General features: G+C 51.7%; 4 protein-coding genes across 4 annotated transcripts; 2 read left to right on the top strand and 2 right to left on the bottom strand.

Annotated features, from left to right (window-relative positions):
- Positions 1 to 263: 263 nt before the first annotated feature.
- Positions 264 to 9,974, bottom strand: ASPACDRAFT_46677 (putative fermentation associated protein (Csf1); the record flags this gene model as incomplete). Its single annotated transcript, XM_020201828.1, has 3 exons — positions 264 to 9,774; positions 9,830 to 9,865; positions 9,919 to 9,974. The coding sequence occupies 3 exons, from the start codon at positions 9,972 to 9,974 to the stop codon at positions 264 to 266; spliced, it is 9,603 nt and encodes a 3,200-aa protein (XP_020052850.1).
- Positions 9,975 to 10,390: 416 nt separating this feature from the next.
- Positions 10,391 to 12,985, top strand: ASPACDRAFT_1874539 (OSTA/TMEM184 family protein). The gene is made up of 7 exons (XM_020198039.1): positions 10,391 to 10,816; positions 10,923 to 10,940; positions 10,994 to 11,047; positions 11,099 to 11,186; positions 11,244 to 12,257; positions 12,310 to 12,650; positions 12,704 to 12,985. Exons 1-7 carry the CDS (start codon positions 10,710 to 10,712, stop codon positions 12,849 to 12,851), a joined length of 1,770 nt encoding a protein of 589 aa, XP_020052849.1. The 5' UTR covers positions 10,391 to 10,709; the 3' UTR covers positions 12,852 to 12,985.
- Positions 12,986 to 14,167: 1,182 nt separating this feature from the next.
- Positions 14,168 to 15,514, top strand: ASPACDRAFT_46675 (uncharacterized protein; the record flags this gene model as incomplete). Its single annotated transcript, XM_020201827.1, has 1 exon — positions 14,168 to 15,514. The coding sequence occupies one exon, from the start codon at positions 14,168 to 14,170 to the stop codon at positions 15,512 to 15,514; it is 1,347 nt and encodes a 448-aa protein (XP_020052848.1).
- Positions 15,515 to 16,803: 1,289 nt separating this feature from the next.
- ASPACDRAFT_63428 (KH domain protein) lies at positions 16,804 to 20,175 on the bottom strand (the record flags this gene model as incomplete). Its single annotated transcript, XM_020203892.1, has 7 exons — positions 16,804 to 17,664; positions 17,715 to 17,912; positions 17,966 to 18,330; positions 18,384 to 18,708; positions 18,773 to 19,234; positions 19,287 to 19,568; positions 19,648 to 20,175. 7 exons carry the CDS (start codon positions 20,173 to 20,175, stop codon positions 16,804 to 16,806), a joined length of 3,021 nt encoding a protein of 1,006 aa, XP_020052847.1.
- Between the last annotated feature and the right edge of the window lie 1,410 nt (positions 20,176 to 21,585).

Raw genomic sequence — 21,585 nt, 5'->3', positions numbered from 1 at the left:
GCCACTAAGTCAACGGATGGGACATCTCTTCTCCTTCACAGATCAACACCGGTTATTGTTAAGCTAGTATATACATTACTTGTACGCTAGAGATACAAAAAAGTTCTATATACAGTCTAAAGTGATTAATTGAGCGAAAGGCACGTACCAATAAGCATGTCCTTTCTCCCCGCAGCCAATTGTCCAGCACAGATAGGTAAGACCAACACCGGTTCACGCACAGCCTCGACATAAGTCACAGCATAAGGAAAAGCTGCATGGCATCACGACGACCCCAGTATCTTTGCATATGCATCCTCCACCTCCTTCGCCAGTTCCAGAAGGGTAACAATGATGATCTGATGAGTAATGTTGGGCAGCTTGTCCCGTTGAAGCCCAATCCACTCCAGCGGTGGGGTAGCCTCGCCCATGTCGCGCAGTTGCGGCGTCTCGATCACCGGCGTCTCCAACGCCACATAGCTATACTTCGACTGCGGCACATTGACCACCGCCGTGATCTTCTCCTGCGACTCGTTCTTGTCGCCGCCGCCGCCGCCGCCGCCCCCATCGGCATTCAGCGCCCCCGTGATGCGCACCGCGGACGGAGGCAGCGGCTTACCGAGCCGGGAGGCCAGCGCGCGCGAGTGCGATTCCCACATGTCCCGGATGAAACTGATGCGGGAGTAGTTCCATCCGACGTCGACCTTGCCTTCGAACGTGCTTTGGAAGATATATTCGATCTGGTGGGATCCTGGCACCTGCCAGGTCTCCATCCGAGCCACCAGTCGCGGCACCTTGAGGATCGTGCCTCCTCGGGATCCAGTGACACGATTGCCAACTTCACTGACAAGTAGAAGCTCGTCTGCATCCATGGAGCCTGAACGAACAACATTGGATAGAGCAACCCGCAGCTGGCCTAAGGTCAGACCCAATGCACTATGGATCTTGCCCTGGTCGAGTGACACATCAAACCGAGCCTGGGCGTCCCGTGCTTCCAGCTTGAAGACATGATTGTCGAAGAATGAGCGCGGGAAGACGCCCATGGTGACCACGTTGATACTGACCACCACTCCGGTATGCAGTGAAATGGGTGCTTCTTCCGTTTCCTTCTTAGCGGGCTTGGAAATCTCACGTGAGCTTGTCTCGGTCTTCTCCGAAAACACAGAGGTCTTCCGACGCAGGTACCGCTCGATGTCTTGTAGAGATGCTTCGTACGCTGCTTGCTTATCTTGAACCAGTCGCTGCCAAGCCTGGAAGAGAGCCAAGGCTTGGGAGGCAGTCATACTGGTGCAAAACACCTGCACCTGATCTCCATCGAGGATGCTGAAAAGCCGCTCGTTGGGCGCATCGGCCGTAGGGCGAACATTGTACATAAAGAACGCGAACCGAGAGATGTGAGCGATGAGGAAAGGTTGATAATCAAAGGAGACTTTCACATCCAGCTGATTAAAGGATATGGACGCTTGAATGAGTGGGGTTCTGTTGTCTTGCTGATCGTGGGGCCAGTTGATCGAGGTCTGGATCTTGAAAGTCTGTAGTTCGACGAGCCCGCTCATCCGGCCTTTGCTCTCAATACCCACTGTGTGGAAGCTGACGCAGAGGATTTGCTCCCAATCAGATGTCTTCTTGGTCGACAACCAGAGGTCATTGATTGCAAATTGCGCCTTGCCCAAAGTAGATCCCAAGTCAAGCTGTATTTCCAGCTTCTCAATTGCGATCGTGGTATTCCAAGGGAAGGCAGGGGTTGCTGCAACCTGTTGGTACCTCTGTACAATATAGGCTTGCGTGTCCTGCGATTGCGACTGGAAAGCAGGCCCGGGACTTATCTCATCGTTGGACGGGAACCAAATCTCGCGGAATAGTAATAGATCCTGCACCTGCTTTGCATTGAGTGCAACATTCATGGGACTGACTCGAAGAACGGCTGAAATGCCTTTTGAACTTCCCAGATGTTTGCTATTCATGATTGACATGACCATAGACTTCACTTCAAAGCTCGCAGTCGATTCATTGGAGTAGACATGCTTCACTGATGCTTGTAAGGAATTGAAAGCCACCAGGAGAGCAAGGAACCGCTCCTGCTCGTTCGACTGCACTGTATTGATCGTAACATAGACGCTGTCAAATTGCGTAGTGGCTGCCACACGAGCTATGGGTTGGCAGCTCAAGCTGAACTCTTGCCTGCAAATCAAGATCCCAACATTCAACTTGCAACGGCCAAGAATTGATCCCGGATCTGTATTTGCAAGCGGGGTTTCTGACATCAGCTTCTGCGACTGTAGCATCACCGCATTCGAAGGCCGTCTGGCCCTTGGATGATCTCCCATGACCTCTTTGACAGTCGTTGTTACCTGCTTGATCAAAGGAACGAGGCTAGGATAAAGCACATTCGTGGACGCATCGACTTTTATTTCCGCGTTAAGAGCCGGGTCCTCACGGCCATTATCCTCGAATAGCACTTTCAGTGCCACTCCTGGGGCCTTGAAAGTCGCCGTGGCCATGCCATCTCCATGAACATATTGACCATATCCTGACTGAGGAAGTTGGTTCCCCTTCAAACTTGCAGTCAGCATTGTCTGTTGATCCTCTGTATGCCTCCCTTGCAGGGATACAGTGGCTCCAGCGAAGTCAACGTCAATTAGCACAGACCGGAAGCGTTTGTTTCCAAAGATGGGACGGAGTTTCACGCTATCTCCGGATGGCTTCGAGACCAGGATGTTATTGGCCTCCCTTATGGTCCGGACAGCAGAGGCAATCGAATCACGTATCATGCTGGCCGGAAGTATGAACTCCGAGGTAGCTCGCAGATCCAATGACTTTCCAGCAGCCTGAAAGGCCAATCGAACTTCCTTGCCCACGGAAGCGTATGCAACGTTGAAAACCAGTTCCGGCAAAAGGGCCGAGTTGAGTGAGCGCTTCTGCCGGTTACCATGGACAGGTACCATCTGTAACTGCATGTCTTCGATTCGGAGCTTGGCAGCATTTGTCTTCTTGTTTGACAACTCAACCCGTTTAATAGAGAATACCAAATCAGCCAGCTTGTTTTCTGGTATCGCAGAAGACATCGTCATCATGTTCCATCCAAGCTGAATATTGTGAAAGTCCAAGGAATAAATGGCACTGAAGAGCTCATCAGACGAACTGGCATCGTCTACCTGGATCCGAGGAACTTCCAAGGATGTTCGTTCCGGTTCTGCATGTCCCCGACGCCGTAGCTTCTTAAATCGTTTCACTTCATGGGAGAGGTCCAAGGTCTTGATGCGCTCTTGGAGATGAGCAGCTAAGTCAACTAGCAGTGCAGCGCTTTCTGGGAATAGATCGACATTGAATTTCGTGCTGCTTAAATGTAGCACCCGCCTCATCTCGCCATTGTTACGCTGCATAGATGTTCCTTGAAGTTTGGCGTCCACAACAAAGCTACAGTAGGATCGGCTTCTTGAAACATCTTGCTTCTTCAAATCCAAGCTTAGATTCGAAGAGTCGACGTGGAACTCAGGATATTCCATCAGGTGTCCGGCCTCCAAGCCGTTGTCCAGGCGTAGACGCACCATTCCCAGTCTGATGTCTAGATCCGCCGAGTAATGGTTTCCGTTGAGCGCTGGCGCTGTCGCATGAATCTTGGTTCCTGCCATGGTCATGCGTGCTTTGTAGAGAATTATGTGGTCACTTGAAGAGTCCTTCCGCTGCGGCGGAGCTTTTCTGAGTGCAAGGACATGGTCAAGATGAAGCTGTAAGGTGTCCACATTCTGTTTGAGATCGCCCATGAAATGTGAAACTTCTGGCCTTGTCAGCGCGCCCAATAGACTCCGCACAGCGCTGGCCTCGAGATGAATGACCTCAATAGTGACATCCACTTCCATCTCCGTGCGGCCAGGCGAGAGATCGGCAATGATCCGGCCGTTGATCGGAGGGATCTCGAGTGCTGAGAGAGAGTGCCATTGCCCGCCCTCATTGGATAGGAAAGTATGAAGGTTCCTCTTCAAATCAAAGTCTATCTCCATCTTAGATCCTCGTCTGGGCGTTATAGAGGTTCGCGCCACCTCGCCAGAGATGATATAAGTCAGCGAGGGTAGAACACAGAAACTCAACCGATAGTCGTCCAGAAATACTGCGACATGGAATATGTTGCGGTCCGGCTTCGTGGGGGCTACAGGGCCCTGCTGGTGTGCCGGGAACTCCACGCTGTTGATAAGCTCATAAACGAATCGAACCTCATCCTCTATGAGTCGATCGGCTATGTGCGCAAGGCTGAGCGGGTCCTCTTTCATGTTGTAGCGAAGCTTTTTGCAGGACGCTGCGACCATCCATTCGTTGTCCAATCCAGATTCGGTTTCCTCGGACACTCGAGAGCCATACATATGAGGGTCCGAAAGTTTCCACATCATCAGTACTTTCGAGTTGCTGGATATCTCGGAGTAGCAGGCGCTAGCACTCCACAAGAAGCTTGTCATTTCAGTAACTCCGGAGCTCGGAGTCTTATGAACGAGAGAGCTTCTGAGCGATTTCCCAGCCAGCGCTAGCTTGACGTTGATACCATCAAGCGTGATCGAGCCCAGGTCAGCCCCGAGAACAAGCTGAAACTCGATGGGTTTCTTTGGGCCGTTGTCGTGCTTCGGTGCCGGTGCTGCGGACTCAAGTGTCACTGTAGACATGGTTTTCAGAACCCCTTCCACAAGGTCGAGAATCTCCCACCGCAAGCGGAGGCCGGAAGACGAGCAGTAAGATTGCACAATTATTAGTTCCTTGTGGTCTTTATCTTCAGCCGATAGGCTATCGTTCGGAACGTTCAGCGAGACAGCAGTTGCTAGATCCTGTACTCCAAAATCACTTTCCCTCGGGCCAGGATCAATGGAGACACGGAAAAGTTTCACTGTCGAAGAGAAGAGCATGGAAGCCGCTGTTTCTGTGGTATCAGACTCAGAACTATTCCACACGCTTCTCATCACGTAACTCTTCTCGGCGTGCGCCAAATCCCAGGCTCGCCATTGGTCGAAGTTTGACAATACCAGGTCTTTAGCGTTGGATGGAAGCTCAAAATCTCCATACATGCATTTGTCGGTCAATTTAGACGCTTGAGCGGGTGGCAAGTGCTTATACACATTGCGTAGACGAGAGATGATCTTCCATGAATCATGCTGCCGTAAATGGTTTCGCGCAACTCTCAGCACATATGAAATACGTACGAGAAAAGAGGGATCAGGAATTTTAGCTGCCTGTTGGGTGAGAAAATAGACGAGGTAACACAATCGCCTCTCGCCAATAGAGAGGCTATGCTTGAAAGATGATGCGATGGAGTCGATCATAGTCGTGGTTCTGCGGACCAGGGAAGCAAGGTGCTCCACAGATTTGGTTGAAGTCACAGTCTCGAAAGATCTGACTTGGAAGTTGGACCTTTGTATAGATCCTGTCACGAGCCAGAAGTTTATGTCGCCAAGGACACAGCTCAGTTCGGCCTTCTCCTGATAAGCATCGGCGCGACAGCCTTGCACCGAGACCGAAAGGCCGTCTGCAGCTGCATGTACAGTAGAGCTCTTATCGACTCCTGCGACAAGGTCTCCCTTTCGCCTCTGGGTCTTGGTCCTAATTTCTGCTTTTAGATGCGAGACCACTATGCTATACTCATCTCGGAAGCTAAATTCGTCAGTGACACCAGAGCCGGGATTCACTACTTTGACAAGCAAGTAAGGGGCCCTGATAGCAATGCTGGTGCATTTCCGCGGGCTTTTCATCGACTTTTCGTATGCCACGATGTCTGAAATGATGTCCTTTTGGAGAGAGTCAATGATATCGCTAGGGTGATTCGGCTGCAGATTCTCAACCAATGCAGACACGACGTGAAGAAATTCGGGAGAGCAAAAGCTCCTGATACCGAGTGGCAACTCTATAGCGAGATTTGTGTGAGTCGTTCCATCATTTTCAGGAAAGAAGGGATGACCAAGCTTGACATCAGCATAGTCACTTTGTACCGAATTAGCACGCGAAGCTGGTCGTTGAGGTAATTGGGAGGTATCTAATGTTATCTTGTGAAAGGAAAACGTAGGCATAGACCAGGGGCTTGACGCATCGCTGTTTCCAGCTAGAGCAGCCTCGGAGCAGTCTTGGACAGCGCGTTGCCGATTAACATCCCTGCCGTGGACTGTTGATTGAGAAGAATTCGGCTTCTTTCGGTCTGCGAGCGGGAATGCCACATAATTAGAGCTGTAGGGTTGCCTTCTGCGGCCGCTCTTCACACTCGATACTTCCGATAATACGAAAAAGCTCCTGAAGCTGCGATTGCTTTCTGTTGTCGAAAATCGGCGCAGTGAGGATGGGCTATCGGTAACACTACGGTACTTGCTGACTGGCTCGGGCATGGTAGGTATGGCAATTGTAGGTGAAGACAAGTCATCACCAGCCACCTGTAGTGAGCGAGGCTCAATGTCTTCCCAGTCAAAAATTAGCCAAGGGGTGCGTTGTGTTCTTTGATCATGAAGCTTAACATGTTCCTGTTGTAATTTGCGACTTCCGTTGGCATCTGCTTTCTGCTGCACCATTCTGAGGTTCAAAGTGGACTCGAGGAGAGCAAGAGGGGTTATAGTTTTATTGGGCAAGCTTCCAGATGACCCCATGGAATTGTAGTCGATGGCAGCAACCGAGAGGTCAGGGACAAGTAGGCTCATGCGCTTTGAAAACCTCGTGTCCGCCCAGTCATTGAACTTTGTTGTCACGAGACCAGTACTTAGGACCAGAGCTGCCCTTTCCAATAGGATGGAGATATGAACGGCCTCAACCTTAGCTCGTAGAAAAGTAACATCATGGAGCTGCAACGGATTCAACAGCGGAAGGGCGTTCTCTTCATTGTCGAATGAAAAATCGAAGCTCTTGAGCGCTCCTATCAAGCAGCTAAGGAAATCTGTCGAGCATTCCCCGATGATACGGCCAACGTCGAAGTCCCAGTTGCAAACATACGTTGGCTCTGCAGGGGGAAGACCAAACAAACGATGGCCATAAACAGACACGCCGTCAATGAACAGCTGCGTGTCTGATACGGTAGGCGGGCTCGTAGATCTGCTTGATTCCAAGGCTGCCTTTAGCGGGGCAATGGAGAAATGCAAATCCATATAATAGTTTGTGAATCGCAAATCTGCCTCCAAGGACGCGGCGGTGAGCTTTATGCAGTTCGATTGGTCATAGATGTTCTCCGGAAGAAGAGCGTAGGGGTTATCAACAGTGACGTGCACAATCACGTCTAGGTCATTCGATTGCCTGTGAGGGTTAGCCCGAAGCTGGGTTCCGGCGTCTTCCTGTGGGTAGGCAAGCTCCTGATATTCCTCTAGCGTCTTGAAGTGCATCTCCTCGCCGAAATAATTCTCTTTGATGGTCATGAAGGACCGAATTAGAAATCCAAACAGGTAGAGTTTGGGAGAAAAGCCGTCAACGTTCAGAACCAGTGTATCCACCAAGTCGGGAGATGTAGTAAGGTAATAGTTGTACACGCCGTCAATGGTCAGCTTCTCGAGCGCAGCAGTGGACTTGTTCGCTAGAAAAGAATGCATAGTATCCCATACAGGGGTCAAGTAGTCAATACCAGCATTCCCGAGGTTGACATCGAAGGAAATAGCATTTTCCTCGGGCCTATACTTATTCAAGGGGATGGTGATGTTCGAGGTCATCTTCTTGCCCTTGATGGCCAATGTGCGGTTGTCATCCAAGTCAGACGGATTGTTGACTATGTTCATATCATTAACATTCAGGAACAACTGGAAATTCGAGAAAGATAGGTTCATCTTATAGATAAAGGGGACAAATGTGCTATACTCCGGAGGTGGCCCGGATGCCCAGTCGGAAACAAGGTCAGTGATAAGGAAGATGTGATCTCGGAGCAAGAACAGCTCCATATCATCGCTGTGGAAATCAAATTTCCAGGTACGCATGCTATTCCAGGAGAGAGGAACGGACAGGTCGCAAGCGATCAAATGCCTTGGACACTGCCATAGTAACGCGTGATTGACACTGGACATCAGCTTGGTCTCTCGGAGGTCAAGATCGAGCCGGCTCTGAAATCCTGATTTAGAAGCTAACATATCCATGCTGTAGCGGATCGTCGAGTCACCAGCCACACGAAGTGACAACCACCCAAAAGGTCGTCTGTCTGGACCAATATGGCCTTTTTCTCCTTCTGCGCCACGCGACTGCCTCCTACTATTCTGTTTCTTTAACTTCGAGACACCTCTTATGGTATCAGCACGACCTTTCCATTGCCAGTCTTTCGATGGCTCCCTAGTAGGAATTCGCAGTGTGAGCTCATCATTGATCTCGACTCTTAAGGTAAACACTGTGGTCTTTCTCGTCTCTCCGGGATTCAGGGGCTCGGACGGCTCCGAGCTCCGAAACGCATTGGGGAAGAACACGTTTTGCAGACCGACTCGTTCCCTATCGGCCCAGGGACCATAGTTGACAGTGCCACCATTGATCTTGACATCTATGCCCCATTCCGGAGGCGGGGCTCTGTTGATTCTCCACGTCGCATCCGGCAGCGATGAAGTTTCCGATGGTGGAAAGGTCTTGACACACCCCGGAACATCCCAGTAGTAAGCCACGGACATTCCAGGACTGTCAAGAATTGTCGAGAAACGACCATACTCAACGGAGCTCCACTCCTCGTGGTCATCTTGCGCGCTTTCGTCCAGGTATCGGGAAAGTCCAATCCAGCGCGTATCACTGCCCAAATCGATTGAATTTCTAAGTCCGGAACTGGCATGCTTCTGATGCACATGAAATGATTCTACCGACGTTTGAAAGTAAGGTATCAGATCACGGATACTGTGCCAGACTCGTCGTTTCTGAAACCTGTAGTTGAAGATAGGATTTCGCTTGCGCTTCATTCCAGCTTGATCCTCTTCGGCTGACCCAAGACTCTTTGCAGCAGCCAGCTGGTTCTGCTTGAAATCTGGATTTGGGCGCATCTGAATTACCGGATGGCTGAAATTGAAGAAAAACACCTGTCGGTACAGGTCGAGCGCCCCAGCATTGCAGGCCTCGATCAAACCAGTAGCACTGTCGAAAGTGGTCGTCAAAACCGATCTCGTGTTCTCGTTTCCCAGGACAATGGCACCCTTGTCACATTCCAACCTTATCGGCAAAAGTCGTAGGAACCTTACTATGCCATCCCCCAATTCCTGCTCGGACCCAGCCGTGCCCTGCGATCCAGCTGTAGCTGGCCTCCCTTGACTTTCGGCGCGAGCAGATCCGGCCACAGATGAATCCAGATTTCCTTCTTTTAAGCGCGGATCCAGCGCATCGCTCTCAGGATATTGTGGTTTGGTAGCCGAAGAAGACGAATTCGATGGATCGAATCCCGCCAGTATGCCCTCGTAAGCAGGAGCCCGGTTGTATACGAACCACTCGAGACCATAGACCTTTGCTGTGATGCGACAAGGAAGAGAATCCGCATTCTTCGGTCCGCCTTGTTCCCCGCTGTCCGCTTTCCTGCTATCGGCATCGCCCGTGACCCCGGTGACACCGGTGTCACGTTCTCTTTTCGCTGCTCCATCATCGCATTCCAGGCCCGCCACGTCCGTCCGTCTCACGGTACGTTTCCAGTAGTGCCATGTGATAAACCCTCCGTGTACAAAGATAGTCTCGTTCACGCCGTGGTATCGGATGCCTTTGAAGAAAATCCTCCCGCCCAAGGGTGAGATCTGCAGGGCTCGAATATCGACATAGGCGCGGTAATAATGCCAGGTATATGCGCGGATTCCGTAGGATACGAGGGTTGCAAACAGTCGATTGAAGTAGAGCAGGAAGAAGAGCACGCTTGGCGAAGTGATTAGTAGCCCGTTCTCCGCGATCGCACGTGTCGAACACTCACAGAATACAGGAGACAATAAGTTCCAGGAGGAAGAACCTATGTGTTTATCATTAGTTAAGCAGAAAGTCTGCTGCATCGATGATACTAACCAATTAAAGCTTGGATCTGGGGTCAGGGATAAAGAAGTCAGGCTTGTGCCGGCCATATTCGCAGTCACCAAAAACGTTCACCACCAGCGGACATGGTGACGCCGCAAAACAGGCAATGCGATGCGCCCGCGGCAAAGTCCAAGCAGGGACAATAAGGATTCAAGCTAGACGTCCATGGACAGAGAAACACTGGAAAGACTGCCCTTGAGTGCGGGGAGGTTTAGCGACTGCAACTCCTGGTACGGAGTAGGATAATCAATAAACTGACATTCATCAAGGTAGTTGAACTGAATGTACTTCTTGTGAACGGAGTAGTAATCGAAGTGTACGTAGGGGGCAGGAGGGAGCTTGGCCCGAAGTGGGCTAGACGGGACTAAGCCTGTTAGTCTAGGCGGTGTCTAGGCGGTGTCTAGGCGGTGTCTACCAAGACGGGGGGGAAAAGAGGAGCTCCCGAGTCAGTGAGGAGGAAGAGGAGCAATGACGGACGGGACGGGGAACCAGTGATGAATAAGGAATGCCCCCATCGTCTCCAGGCTGCGCAACTTCTCTCTCACCGCACAACAACACGCACACGACACTCCTGGCTGCTAGCCATCAAGCATGCGAGGGGCGCTTGTTTGACACCGACAAGGAATCGCTGGAAGATTTCCGATAACTGTTTTATCTCTCACCCCGTTGACCGGATCATGCCCAGTTCGAAACATCATTGGGATTAACTTGCGGAATGCTTTGGCGGTGGTCGCATACATAGGCAGGCGTACGCGGACAATCAACCGCGACATTCGTTGACGATGAGCATCACCACTTCCTCCTTCGGTGGGACAGGCTCGAGTCTAGCTCGAGCTGTAGTGATAGTCGCCGGTGTATCCTCGCTGGTCGCTTCTCTGCTCTCTCTCCTGTACGAAGACTCCTCGTCCTCCAGCCCCTCCCCCCTTCCCTTTTAACCTCCAGGCAGACAGATGTCATCATCATGGTTCATATGCTAATCGCTTCACCCTGTACAGGTCCATATGGCTCCAAACGTACGATATCCTATTCGCTCGTATATCTAGATCACGCGCTGATCGGTTGTTAGCAAAAATTATCGAAAACCATTACTCCAGCGTTATGTTGTCCGCATATTGTTGATGTGTGTACCCACTTTCGCCTCAGATTCGAGTGGAACTGATTGATAGCTCAGGGTCCCCATATACGCGGTCTCATCATGGGCCAGCATCATATCCTTACAAGCAGCAATGTGGCTGGATCCGATCCGTGATGTTTATGAGGTAGATCTCTGTGTTCTGGCGATTCCCATCGTCACGGGCTAACAGCATACTCTCCAGGCATTTACCATCTACACATTCTTCCAGCTGCTTATCAATTTCCTCGGCGGCGAACGGTCGTTGATCATCATGACCCATGGACGACCTCCTGTTCAACATGCCTGGCCTCTCAACCACATACTACCCAAAGTCGACATTTCTGACCCTCAGACCTTTCTGACCGTCAAACGCGGCATCCTTCAGTATACGTGGCTCAAACCCATTCTGGCCATTATATCTATTGTGATGAAAGCGACCGATACCTATCAGGAGGGCTACCTAGGCCTGACCTCCGGGTATCTGTGGACAGGTATTGTGTACAACGTTAGCGTTACCGTCAGTCTCTATTCTCTAGCCATGTTCTGGGTCTGCTTGCATAACGATCTAGCTCCATTTCGTCCGGTACCTAAGTTCTTGTGTGTCAAGCTTATTATTTTCGCATCTTACTGGCAAGGCTTCTTCTTGTCGATCCTGCAATGGCTGGGAGCCTTATCGAACGGGGTTGCCGGCTACACACCGGACAACCTTGCGGCTGCCATTCAGGACAGCCTGATCTGCTTTGAGATGCCCTTCTTCGCTCTCACGCATTGGTACGCTTTCTCCTGGCATGATTATGCTGATTCGACGATCTCCGCCGCCCGGATGCCCGTCAAATACGCGCTTCGTGACGCCTTCGGTGTCCGTGATCTTATTGAGGATACAAAGATGACGATACGTGGTGACAATTACGAGTACCGTCTCTTCGATTCGGGGGACCACATTATCGCACATGCAGAATCTGACTCGCGTGTCCGGCGTGTGATGCATGGTCTAAGATATGAACGTGGTGGTAAAGCCAAGTACTGGATCCCGACCCCTGGGGAGATCAACAGCCGGACACCGTTGTTGGCCGGGTCGGAAGGCAGCAGCCGAGACCGACGCAGTAGCACGCTGAGTCGCATGCATTCACACAACGAGATGGAGGAGACAACTCTGGATGAAGATGACGAGAGGCTGTTCGACAACGCTCGAGCGCTGGAATTTGGGGATTGGAACGTAGGTCACTTCATCCCCTAAACGAGGAGATGTGGTCAGCTGACTGGAGCAGTACCCCGTGATCACCGCGAACGAGGTGCCAGCAGAGCAGCGCCTCGCACGTCAGCGAGCCTCACCACAGCGACAGACATCAGGGGTCGTCAAGAAATCCCGCAAGCAGAAAAAGCCGCGCCCTTCTAGTGTCGATAACAACCATCGTAGCGCAGGAGCCTCTCGCAGCCCGCGTGCAAGCTACGCTGAGCAGAGAGCCAACTCCGCAGCCTCCTACGCCTCTCACCCAAGCCAAATCGTGGATCTTGTTGTCGAAGATCAGAAGGCTGAGGAAGAGGAACGGCAGCTGGCGCAGAGGGCATTTGGCTCCACGACGGTCGAACCCGAACACCGGCACTTCCAGTATGTATCTTCTGATTTAGCAAAGGGTATATGGCACTAACAACCGATTGTAGGAGACCAACGGGCGAACCGGTAGATGAACGGCATGGCGATGACTTCCACGCATTAATTCACCCCGAGGCAAATGATGAGGAAGAGGAATCCAGGAGACAGGGCTGGGCCTACGGGGACCTGGAAGAAGACAATGTTTGGGGCCAGTAGGTAGCGAAGAGCGAGCTTTAGGACCAATAAACTTGCATGTGTGGTGATTGCGCCTGGAAATAGTTTCGAGATCATTTTATTTTTGTGATGTGGAGGAAACCTGTACTGTATAAAGAAAGGAAGGGCTTGTACGATGATTGAAGAGGAGGCTAGTGTACCCGAGCCATGTGCTTTTTTTCTTAATTAACCCACCCTCTTTTTTTCTGTCAGGGGCATTTGCGTAACGAGCCCAGAGCAAGTGATGATGTGACGGGGGTTTCCTGTCACTCGGGCTGATGGTTGGTTCCCCCAGCAAATGACGGCAAGCCATTACGCGCCCACCACGCTATCTCCAGGATTGATAGGAGGACTGACATGGTCATCAATGATCATCAATGATGGCTGATCGACAGCCCGACATGCTGGCGAGGAGGGGGGAGAGTGGAAGAAGAGGGACTTTTGCTTCCCTGCTATTGGTGTGCCTCATTTGATTAGGGCAATAGGAATGGCACCACGACCGTCACATCCTCTGCCTCATCCTGCCCCCTCATTAGTCCAGAGGAAATGGCTGATGCTCGAGCTTCTATCTGAAGCAATCTCTCGTAGTTTGTAGTTAGTCTCTTGGTGTATGTGTCTGGTCTCGGGGAGGAAGTTAAATCACCAGGTCTTTATCTTGCTGGTTCTTTGTCTGTTTGTCTGTCTGCCAGTCTGCCCTTTCCTTCTCCCCTACTCTTTCTCTCTCTCTCTCTCTCTCTCCCTGGAGGCCTGAGATTCCTTTCCTTTCCTCCGCTCTGTGGTAGCTGGTGGCTGTCACCTTTATTTCTCTTGCTTTCATTCTTATTTTCAGATTCGTCAGCAGGCTTGTCTGACATCTCGTGTTTCTATTTCACTCTGCTTGGTCCCCTCCCCGCCTTTCCTCTTCCCCACTGTCTGTTCGCCGGATCCACTGGATGATGGATCAACACATTTGATGCGCTGGCAGCCATGAAGCAGGCAATTGAACAAGCAGGATCTATGTTCACTGGCTGGATATCCTCCTGCTCTTTCTGTGTGCACTCCGGGGATGACCAGGAGAATTACCACCATCACCAACAAGCCATGCAGCGCAAAGGTAATGTCCATCCATCGGTCTAGCCTGGAGCATATACATTCCAAACACAAAAACACACAGCCCTAAGTCGGCTACTTTACAACCTTACAACGCAACCCAACCCACTCAGCCCAGCTTAACACAACCCAGGACGGAGTAACTGACTGAGATTCCTCCTCTTCCCCCTACAGGTGCCGAACGGGAGATGAAGATATGCCACACCCAGCAACCGCGTCTCATTCCCCCGATGAAGCCTTTCGTCTACGATGAAGCTCCCACCCCGCCACGCCCTCAACCCCGGACCCCATCCTTCCCCTCATGGATGCTCGAAAGCAAGAACCGGGCCAGCATCTCTCTGAAGAGAAAATCGACCGCCGCACCGCCCATCCGCATCAGCGCTCCGTCCGACTTCCGACGAGTGTCGACTTTTCTGCCTGATGCTGATATTGCAGCCGCAGACGGCGGATTATACACTCCGCTGGAGCTGAGCTTCAAGGTCCCGGGCCGCCAGCTTCCAACGCTGCCTCATTTCGATGACTTTCCCCTCGAGACCGATCGTCGTTCCCCGACCATCATCACCCGGCCTCCGCGAGCCGTAGCCCTAGCCGGCGAGAAAGCTCGTCTGCCTCTGTCTCAGCCTCAGCCGCGAACCCAGCATAGACCGTCTTCCTCGTTCCAGCTGCCCCGCAAGCCTGTGGGGTCTGGTTCACGTCGTTCGTCCCTCGCAGCGCACGAATATCTCGGTTTGGGGGAGAGACAGGCCACCACCGCCATCACCAGCAACAGCAGAAGCAGTCCCTTCATCCCTCATTTCTCGAGCCGTGATTCTTCTGCTATTGCTATCGTGCCAGGCACAAACACAGACGAGCAAAGTCCACGCCGTCAGTCCAACGATGCAGGAGCATCCAAGCCCCCCAGAACACCACCCCACCCCAACAACCTGCAGGACAGACCCTTACCATGCATCCCCACCACCGAGGAGGAAGATGAAGAAGAAAAAGAAGAAGGAGAAAATTCCCCGTCATCGCGAAGCACAACCTCCCACAGCCATCCTCCCAGAACCCCCTCCGACGACCGCGAGCGAACCCCCTCCCGCTCCGGCCGCGTCACGCAATGGCTCTTCCACGCCAGCAACAGCAGCAGTCCAACCACCAAAAACCACTCCCCAGCCCCATCCCCTCCCACTTGGCTGAACAAGGAAAACCAGTCCCAAAAAGGTGGTAACAGCCCCTTCCGTATTCGCTCGCGCACCCTCAGCGGATCGACGCTCGCTTCCTCGATCACCAATCTAACCGGAGGAGGCTTCAAGAGCAGCACCGCCACTTCTTCTTGCCCGGCTCCTCCTGCTGCATTTGCCGCGAAGGGAATCCCGAACAAAGAGCTAGGCAGTCCATTCACCCCGCGCCTGCCAGAAGACCGCAGCATGTATCCCACCATCTTCGAGAGCGAATACCTTCACCAGCAGCAGCGGCAGTCTCACTACTCCCACGCCCACCAGGACCAACCCCAACACCAAGAAGGGGAGTACGAAGACCTGCGCCAATCCCAGTACTACGAGAACTACCGCCACTCGGCCGTTGGCCTTGCTTTCTGAACGTTTCAACATTCCCTAATCAAGACGCCAACACTCTCAACCCTAATCGTCAACCCTCAAGATACATAACAGACCCCCCTCCCCCCCTGAACGGCCTCCTCACCCGGGCCATCTCCCGCAAATCCCGTCCAGCATCATGTCGCTCATTATACCCCTACCGAAACCCCAGCCAACCCAAATCTCGTTTGATACCAATGCCCTTATGCCCATGCCAATGCCAACGCCAATGTCAATACCTTAATGCTCTGATTATATGCTGCCCCCCCCCCCGCTTCTCCATTTCGCTTCTTCTCGGATCACTGATGTCGGTTCCCACGCTTTATTTCTCAAGCATGAAGCATACAACCCATTCATTTTCTCCCAGATAAGACAGGCAGGCTGCTGATTCTCGATACCCTCCCCCCTCCTACCTTCACCGTTCCCCATCACTCTCGCTTACTCATAATGTCTGTTCTCCGTGGTTTCTCTCGTTTGATATTCAAGGATGATAGTGGGATTATCTACAGTGGGATAGATGGAACATAATTGACCTACCATACGCTCGTTTAGTTTCTGGGCTGTTGCACTTCTTCGGACTTTTACAGTAGAGGGTAGTGATGTTTTGCATGCAATAAGGATCTATACAATGGGAATCTTCAGCACCTACGAATCATGCGGAGAATGTAGACTAAGCTGAACAACATAAATACTTCACTGCCGCAACACGAAACATCTGGATATCTTCAGGTATATAACAATCCAAATCGAATCCATCAAACGCAAACTGTCCAAGGGCAGCATGTCAATCCTTGCATACACCTTCGTTTCACTTGGTATCATGTCTGAAAAGGGGGGAAATAACAGTGTCAATGCAAGAAAAAAAAGAATTTAGCAAAATCCACCAGCCGCGTATTTGTTTCCCGTATGATATCTCACTCCAAGGTCCCCTATGGGTATCCCTCAACCCTTGGCTTAACTCAACAAGATCAAGTGAAAAAAAAAATAAAAGAAGACAAACATCTGGCGAAGAAATAAATGACAGAGAGGAGAATATCACCGGGAGGACAGACCCAACAAGACCAGGAGTAGGTGACGCATATCAACACAACAATCCTGTATTCTTTGAATGTCTTGCCTCCTTTTCCTGTTTTATATCTTTTTTTCCTGTGACGTCTTGATTGCATGCATGCACTCTGTGGTATCAAGAAGAATCCGAAACACAAATCGCTGACAACAAATCTCAAAAATAATATCAAAAGAAAAACACTAGAAAGTCTCTTGGGGTATACTGCTGCAAATTGACATTGATTTTAACGCGGTGGCCCGATTGGGGCCGGGTATCCAGAAGTAGAATTGGAAGTACTAGGACGACCACTGTCAAAAGAGGCGCGCGGGTCATGCTTGGGTGTCATGTCCCCTGGCGCGGTACCGAATGGAAATTTCGTGTCAAAGCGCGCGGGCCAGCCATTGCTGCTGCTGTGGCTGTGAGAGCTTCCGAGAACCGGCAGGTCGTCCTCGGCGAGGTTCACGCCAGAATCGTTCCATGGGTTGCGATAGCCACTGTCGCGGGACTCCATCGAAACCAAGGATGCCTTCGACGCATTGCTGGACGCATGCTTGAAGAAAGACCCTGGCGAAGCCGAGTGGTTCTTGCGTCCAATGAACGAGGAGAAGGAAGAGATACTACCAGGCTTGCGCAGTCGCTCAAAAATGGACCCGCGCTCGCTGGTTTCATCGGAGAAGTTGGGTCGGGTAGGAGAGTCGGTGACGAGGGGAGCAGGAGCATGCTGCAACAATTTGGAGTCGAAGAAAGGCAGGGACTCTTCGAACGAGTCAGACTTCGGTCGCGGGATGGCGCCCTTGACTGTCGTCGCGTCGAGTCCGTGAGCCACAAGGCGCGAGATCAAGAAATCGATCGCATCCTTCAGTCCGCCGGCATTATTGCGAGTGTATCCGAGCACCACGCGATCTTCAGGCCCGAAAGTGGGAGAAGAGGACCCCGAGGCACTGTCAGATGTCGGAAGGTCCGAAGTTGTATCCACGGTGGTATCAACTTCGTATTGTTCCTTCAACTTTGCGCAGACATCTTCACGGAAGTCAGGGGACTTGAAGAAATCGCGCAATTCTGCGGAGCTTTGGAAGAGGAGTTCGTGACTCTCAGGGACCATTCCCTATAACAGTAATTAGAACTGCAACAACGGAAAAGATAGATAGTACATACCAATAAGGCGTCAACCGCCTGCGGAACCTGGTATTCCGGTCCAGAGATGTTCACGACGTCACTAGCAAGCTCGGTGCTAGGGAACTCAATCTTGCAGTTCCACTTCTTCTCAAGCTCGTCGATCTCAGAGATGCGGGCGAGCAATTCACGGTGATACAGCCTGTTGATGACCACTCGTTCCGAGACATACTCGGCATCCTGTCCACACGTCAGATAAGGGTCACCGGTGGTCAGACAGAATGTAAACTTACGACTTTCTCGACCATGTCCATGATCTCCTGCTTCACCAAGTCGAGACTCTGGGCATTGCGTGCAGGAGTCCGGCAGATGACGTTATCAACCTTGATATCATCGTCCTCTTTGCCCATTCCGCCGCGGTCCATGGCGTTCGAGAATTTGACGAAAACCGAGTATTTCTTCATAATGCGCTGGATATGCTGACCACCGATTCCGATGATCCGCTTGTGATATTGATCGGGCACATGGAAGGAGATCGAAGCGGGCATCTCCTGCTCAACAAGATCTAGGCCGTTCTTGGTGGATTCGTACTGGTTGCCGCACACGTCGATGTAGAAGTTGTACTCGTTGAAACCATCGAAAATGATTTGCACATTGCCTAGAAGGGTCAGCCTTTTCGCTCATGCGGCCAGTCACAATCAATGTACGCACTCTGTCCCATGATCTTGTTGATCTTGCCATTCTTCTTGCCACTAACAAACTCCTTGTGCTCATTCGCAAGTTCGATCTTGACGCGCATCTGGTACTGGCTCCGCTGGACAAATGGGATTTGGTTGATCACCATCATCGCTGCCTTGACAGCATCATCTGATCCATTGATGGTGAATGTCAAGTTGTCAAAGCTGACCTCGGCACCCGAATTGCTGCAGATGTCGGACAGCATTGTACGAACGTCGGCGGCGGGTGGGGCGCGTAATCCACCTTGGGACGGGTCGGGCATGATAATCCACCACGAGGCGCTGTAAAACTGGCCGGCCTATCATGATCTGTCAGTGACACCTGATGGAAAGTCTTTCCGCCCGAGCAATGACACCACCTACCAAAGCCATGATCTCGCGAACTGTGCGCTCGACGTGCAAAACCTCTGTGCCCTGAATGCGAACCACACCCCGCTGGATTCCCAGCTGGGGAAAGTGGACGTAAGATCCGTTCATCTCCATCACCTTCCGGACTTTGTCGAGGCGATCAAGCAAGATGTTGTCGATTTTGTTCGAGTTGACGATGACATCCTTCACATAGATCTTGACCCCCATTACCAGCTCCCGCAACTTCTGCTTGGCGCGAGCAATCTGCTCTTGAGTGTCACCCGTGATGTAAACCTCGTCCTCACTGCGACGGTGGGCACCGGGGGGCGTGTATCCAAAAATGCGCGGGAATGGCGGGGGGAAGTAGATGGCCGTTCCGGTTGCCGCCTCGATCAACTTGATGTTCTTGCGAGTCCGACCGCAAACCAAAGTGTGCATGGTGAGCTCCAGCTTCATGGCATCCACATGACGTTTGAGCTAAGCATCGTTAGTATCCCGACCGTCTCCTTCGTTCATAACAAGCACCTACAATTTGATCAATCATGATCAACACGCGAGTCTTGGCATGCTCCGCGCTCTCCATGTCACCGTAGATGGACACCCGGAACCGCTGGTCCAGCCCATTATCCGACGCGTAGCCATAAGAGGAGATCACAGCACTATCATTGTCGCGAATCTTGGGGTTGAGGAGGAAAATATCGGTGCCAGTGTATGCAGCCAGGGTGTCGAGATGCTCCAGAACACTGGAACGGATGTTCTTGGTCGATCCGTCAATAATAAGATGGACGTCAACATCCACGGTCGCACAACGCTATTAGACCGGAATCATCAGTATTAAGCAAGCAAGTAAAAGTCGCCGTGGCGAAACAGGACCATTATTGGGGCCGTACCAACAAAATTGGAGTCTCGTTCAGGACCCTTGCCCGCATCTTGCGCACAGTCTCTCCATCGCCGGTGATACAGACATTCGTCGCCAATCCTTGGGGTCGTCGTTGTAGTGAGGGGACCGTTTTGGGCTCGGACGACGTGACAACAGCCTCTACTCGACCGTTACTGCTCTCGGTGATCTGGCGACATAACCTCCGCAGGGCCTCGACATTGCTGGCATGGACGGGAAGCTGGTGGACGGGGGTTCCGTCCGGGGTGCCCTCGGGGAAGGACCAGCGCTGAAGAGCACCAGGGCTCGCGTGCAGGACATCGTCGGCATCGGGACCGGCCAAGGTGGAGGAAAATGGAACATTGAAGGAGAGGTTGACGGTAGGGTCAATGCCGGTGGGCGGAGTCATCGGAGGTGCGCCGTGCGGTCGACGAAGGGAGTGGGAGCTCATATCGGTGTGCGGTCGAGACATGCCGAAAGTGGGTGTCATTCGCTCCCAGCCATGACGGGCCTGACCCGTAAAATTGGAGATCTTGTGCATGACAAGGGCAGGTTGAGTCTCTGGCCCCTTGAACGAGTCGAGGGGAGAGGAGGGGGAGGGTCGAGCAGCGGAGGGAGGAAATGGCGAATGAACCGGAGGAGGGACAAGAAGGAAAAGAGAAAGCTAATGCAGCAGTAGGGGGAACCAAAGAGAGAGAATAGGACGATGAGGAGAAAGAAAAAAAAGTCGAGGCGGACAGACAAGGGTTTGGTTTGTCGCCAGTCTCGACAGGGATATGTTGTGTTTTTTGGGGGGGGGATGGAGGGGGGAGGGAGGTGAGCGCACAAGGAGAGGAGGAAAAAGGAAGAGGTGGTGGTGGTGTTAAGGTAGAATGGGTCGGGGTGGAGGGGAGGGAGGGAGTGGTTAGTTTAGTGGGAGGGAGTGTAAGTGTGGGAGAGACAGAGAGGGACAGAGAGAGGGAGTGAGGGAGGGAGGGAGGAGACTGAGGGAGTTCGAATGACAACTTAAGACGAAGAAGGGCGCCTTTTTGGGTAATCCGGAATGGGGTGGAAAAAGGCAATCAACCACCTTGACGGGCCAAAACGGGTATCGAAGATGATTGAACCTATAGTGCGTGGGCTGCGGACAACACCAAAAATAAAATAAAATAGAATAAAACAAGCAATGTTCGAGAAGATAGAATGTCCAAAATGAGAACGATAAGACGGCGAGGAGGAATAGCAGAATAATTCGAGAAGGGGAAAGAAAGGGAAAATGAAGCAGAGCAAAGCAGTCCAAAGCAGACTGTCTGGGCTGTCAATCAATCAACAAAAAATGGGCGTTGGGTTTTTTTTGGCCGCGAGAACTTGACAATTGATTCAAGTTTAGTCAGTCGATCAGAGCAGACAGGGAGAAGAATGAATCAGAAGAACAAAGCGGGGGTGGGAAGAGAGGGAGGAATTCTTCTGGCCGAATTCAGGAAGAAAGGCTTGAGGAGTCCAGCAAGCAAGCAATCAAGCAAGCAAGCAGCAACAGCAACAGCAAGCAGAGTTGGATGAATCCATCACAAGAGTAAAAAAGAACACAGCCATGGATGGGATGGCATGGATGGATGGATGTATGGATTGGATTGGATGGAGCAATCTTCTTCTGGCCGAGGTGTCTTCCTCAGGCACCCAACTGACCCGTTCACAGCCAACTCAATCAATCAATCAATCAACCAGTCAATCAGTCGACTAATCAGTCATCATTGATCCTGATCAATCAATCGAATTATCAATCCATCAAGGAGAATTTATTATCGGAAGCTACCTCGTGCTTGATTTCCAGAATTGACCATACTGTGTGCTATAAATGTCCTGATCCTTCTCCTTCGAACCGCACCCCCAATAACTACTACTAATCTTCATCCCTCCTCCCCTTCTTCTTCATCAGGCGGGACACGGCGGGTACTCAGCCCAGTGTCTAGGC

This window comes from Aspergillus aculeatus (assembly GCF_001890905.1).
Source record: "Aspergillus aculeatus ATCC 16872 unplaced genomic scaffold ASPACscaffold_16, whole genome shotgun sequence".
Lineage (NCBI taxonomy): Eukaryota > Fungi > Ascomycota > Eurotiomycetes > Eurotiales > Aspergillaceae > Aspergillus > Aspergillus aculeatus.
The sequence above is the reverse complement of the archived record's forward strand: the minus strand, read 5'-3'. Positions and strand labels throughout refer to the sequence as shown.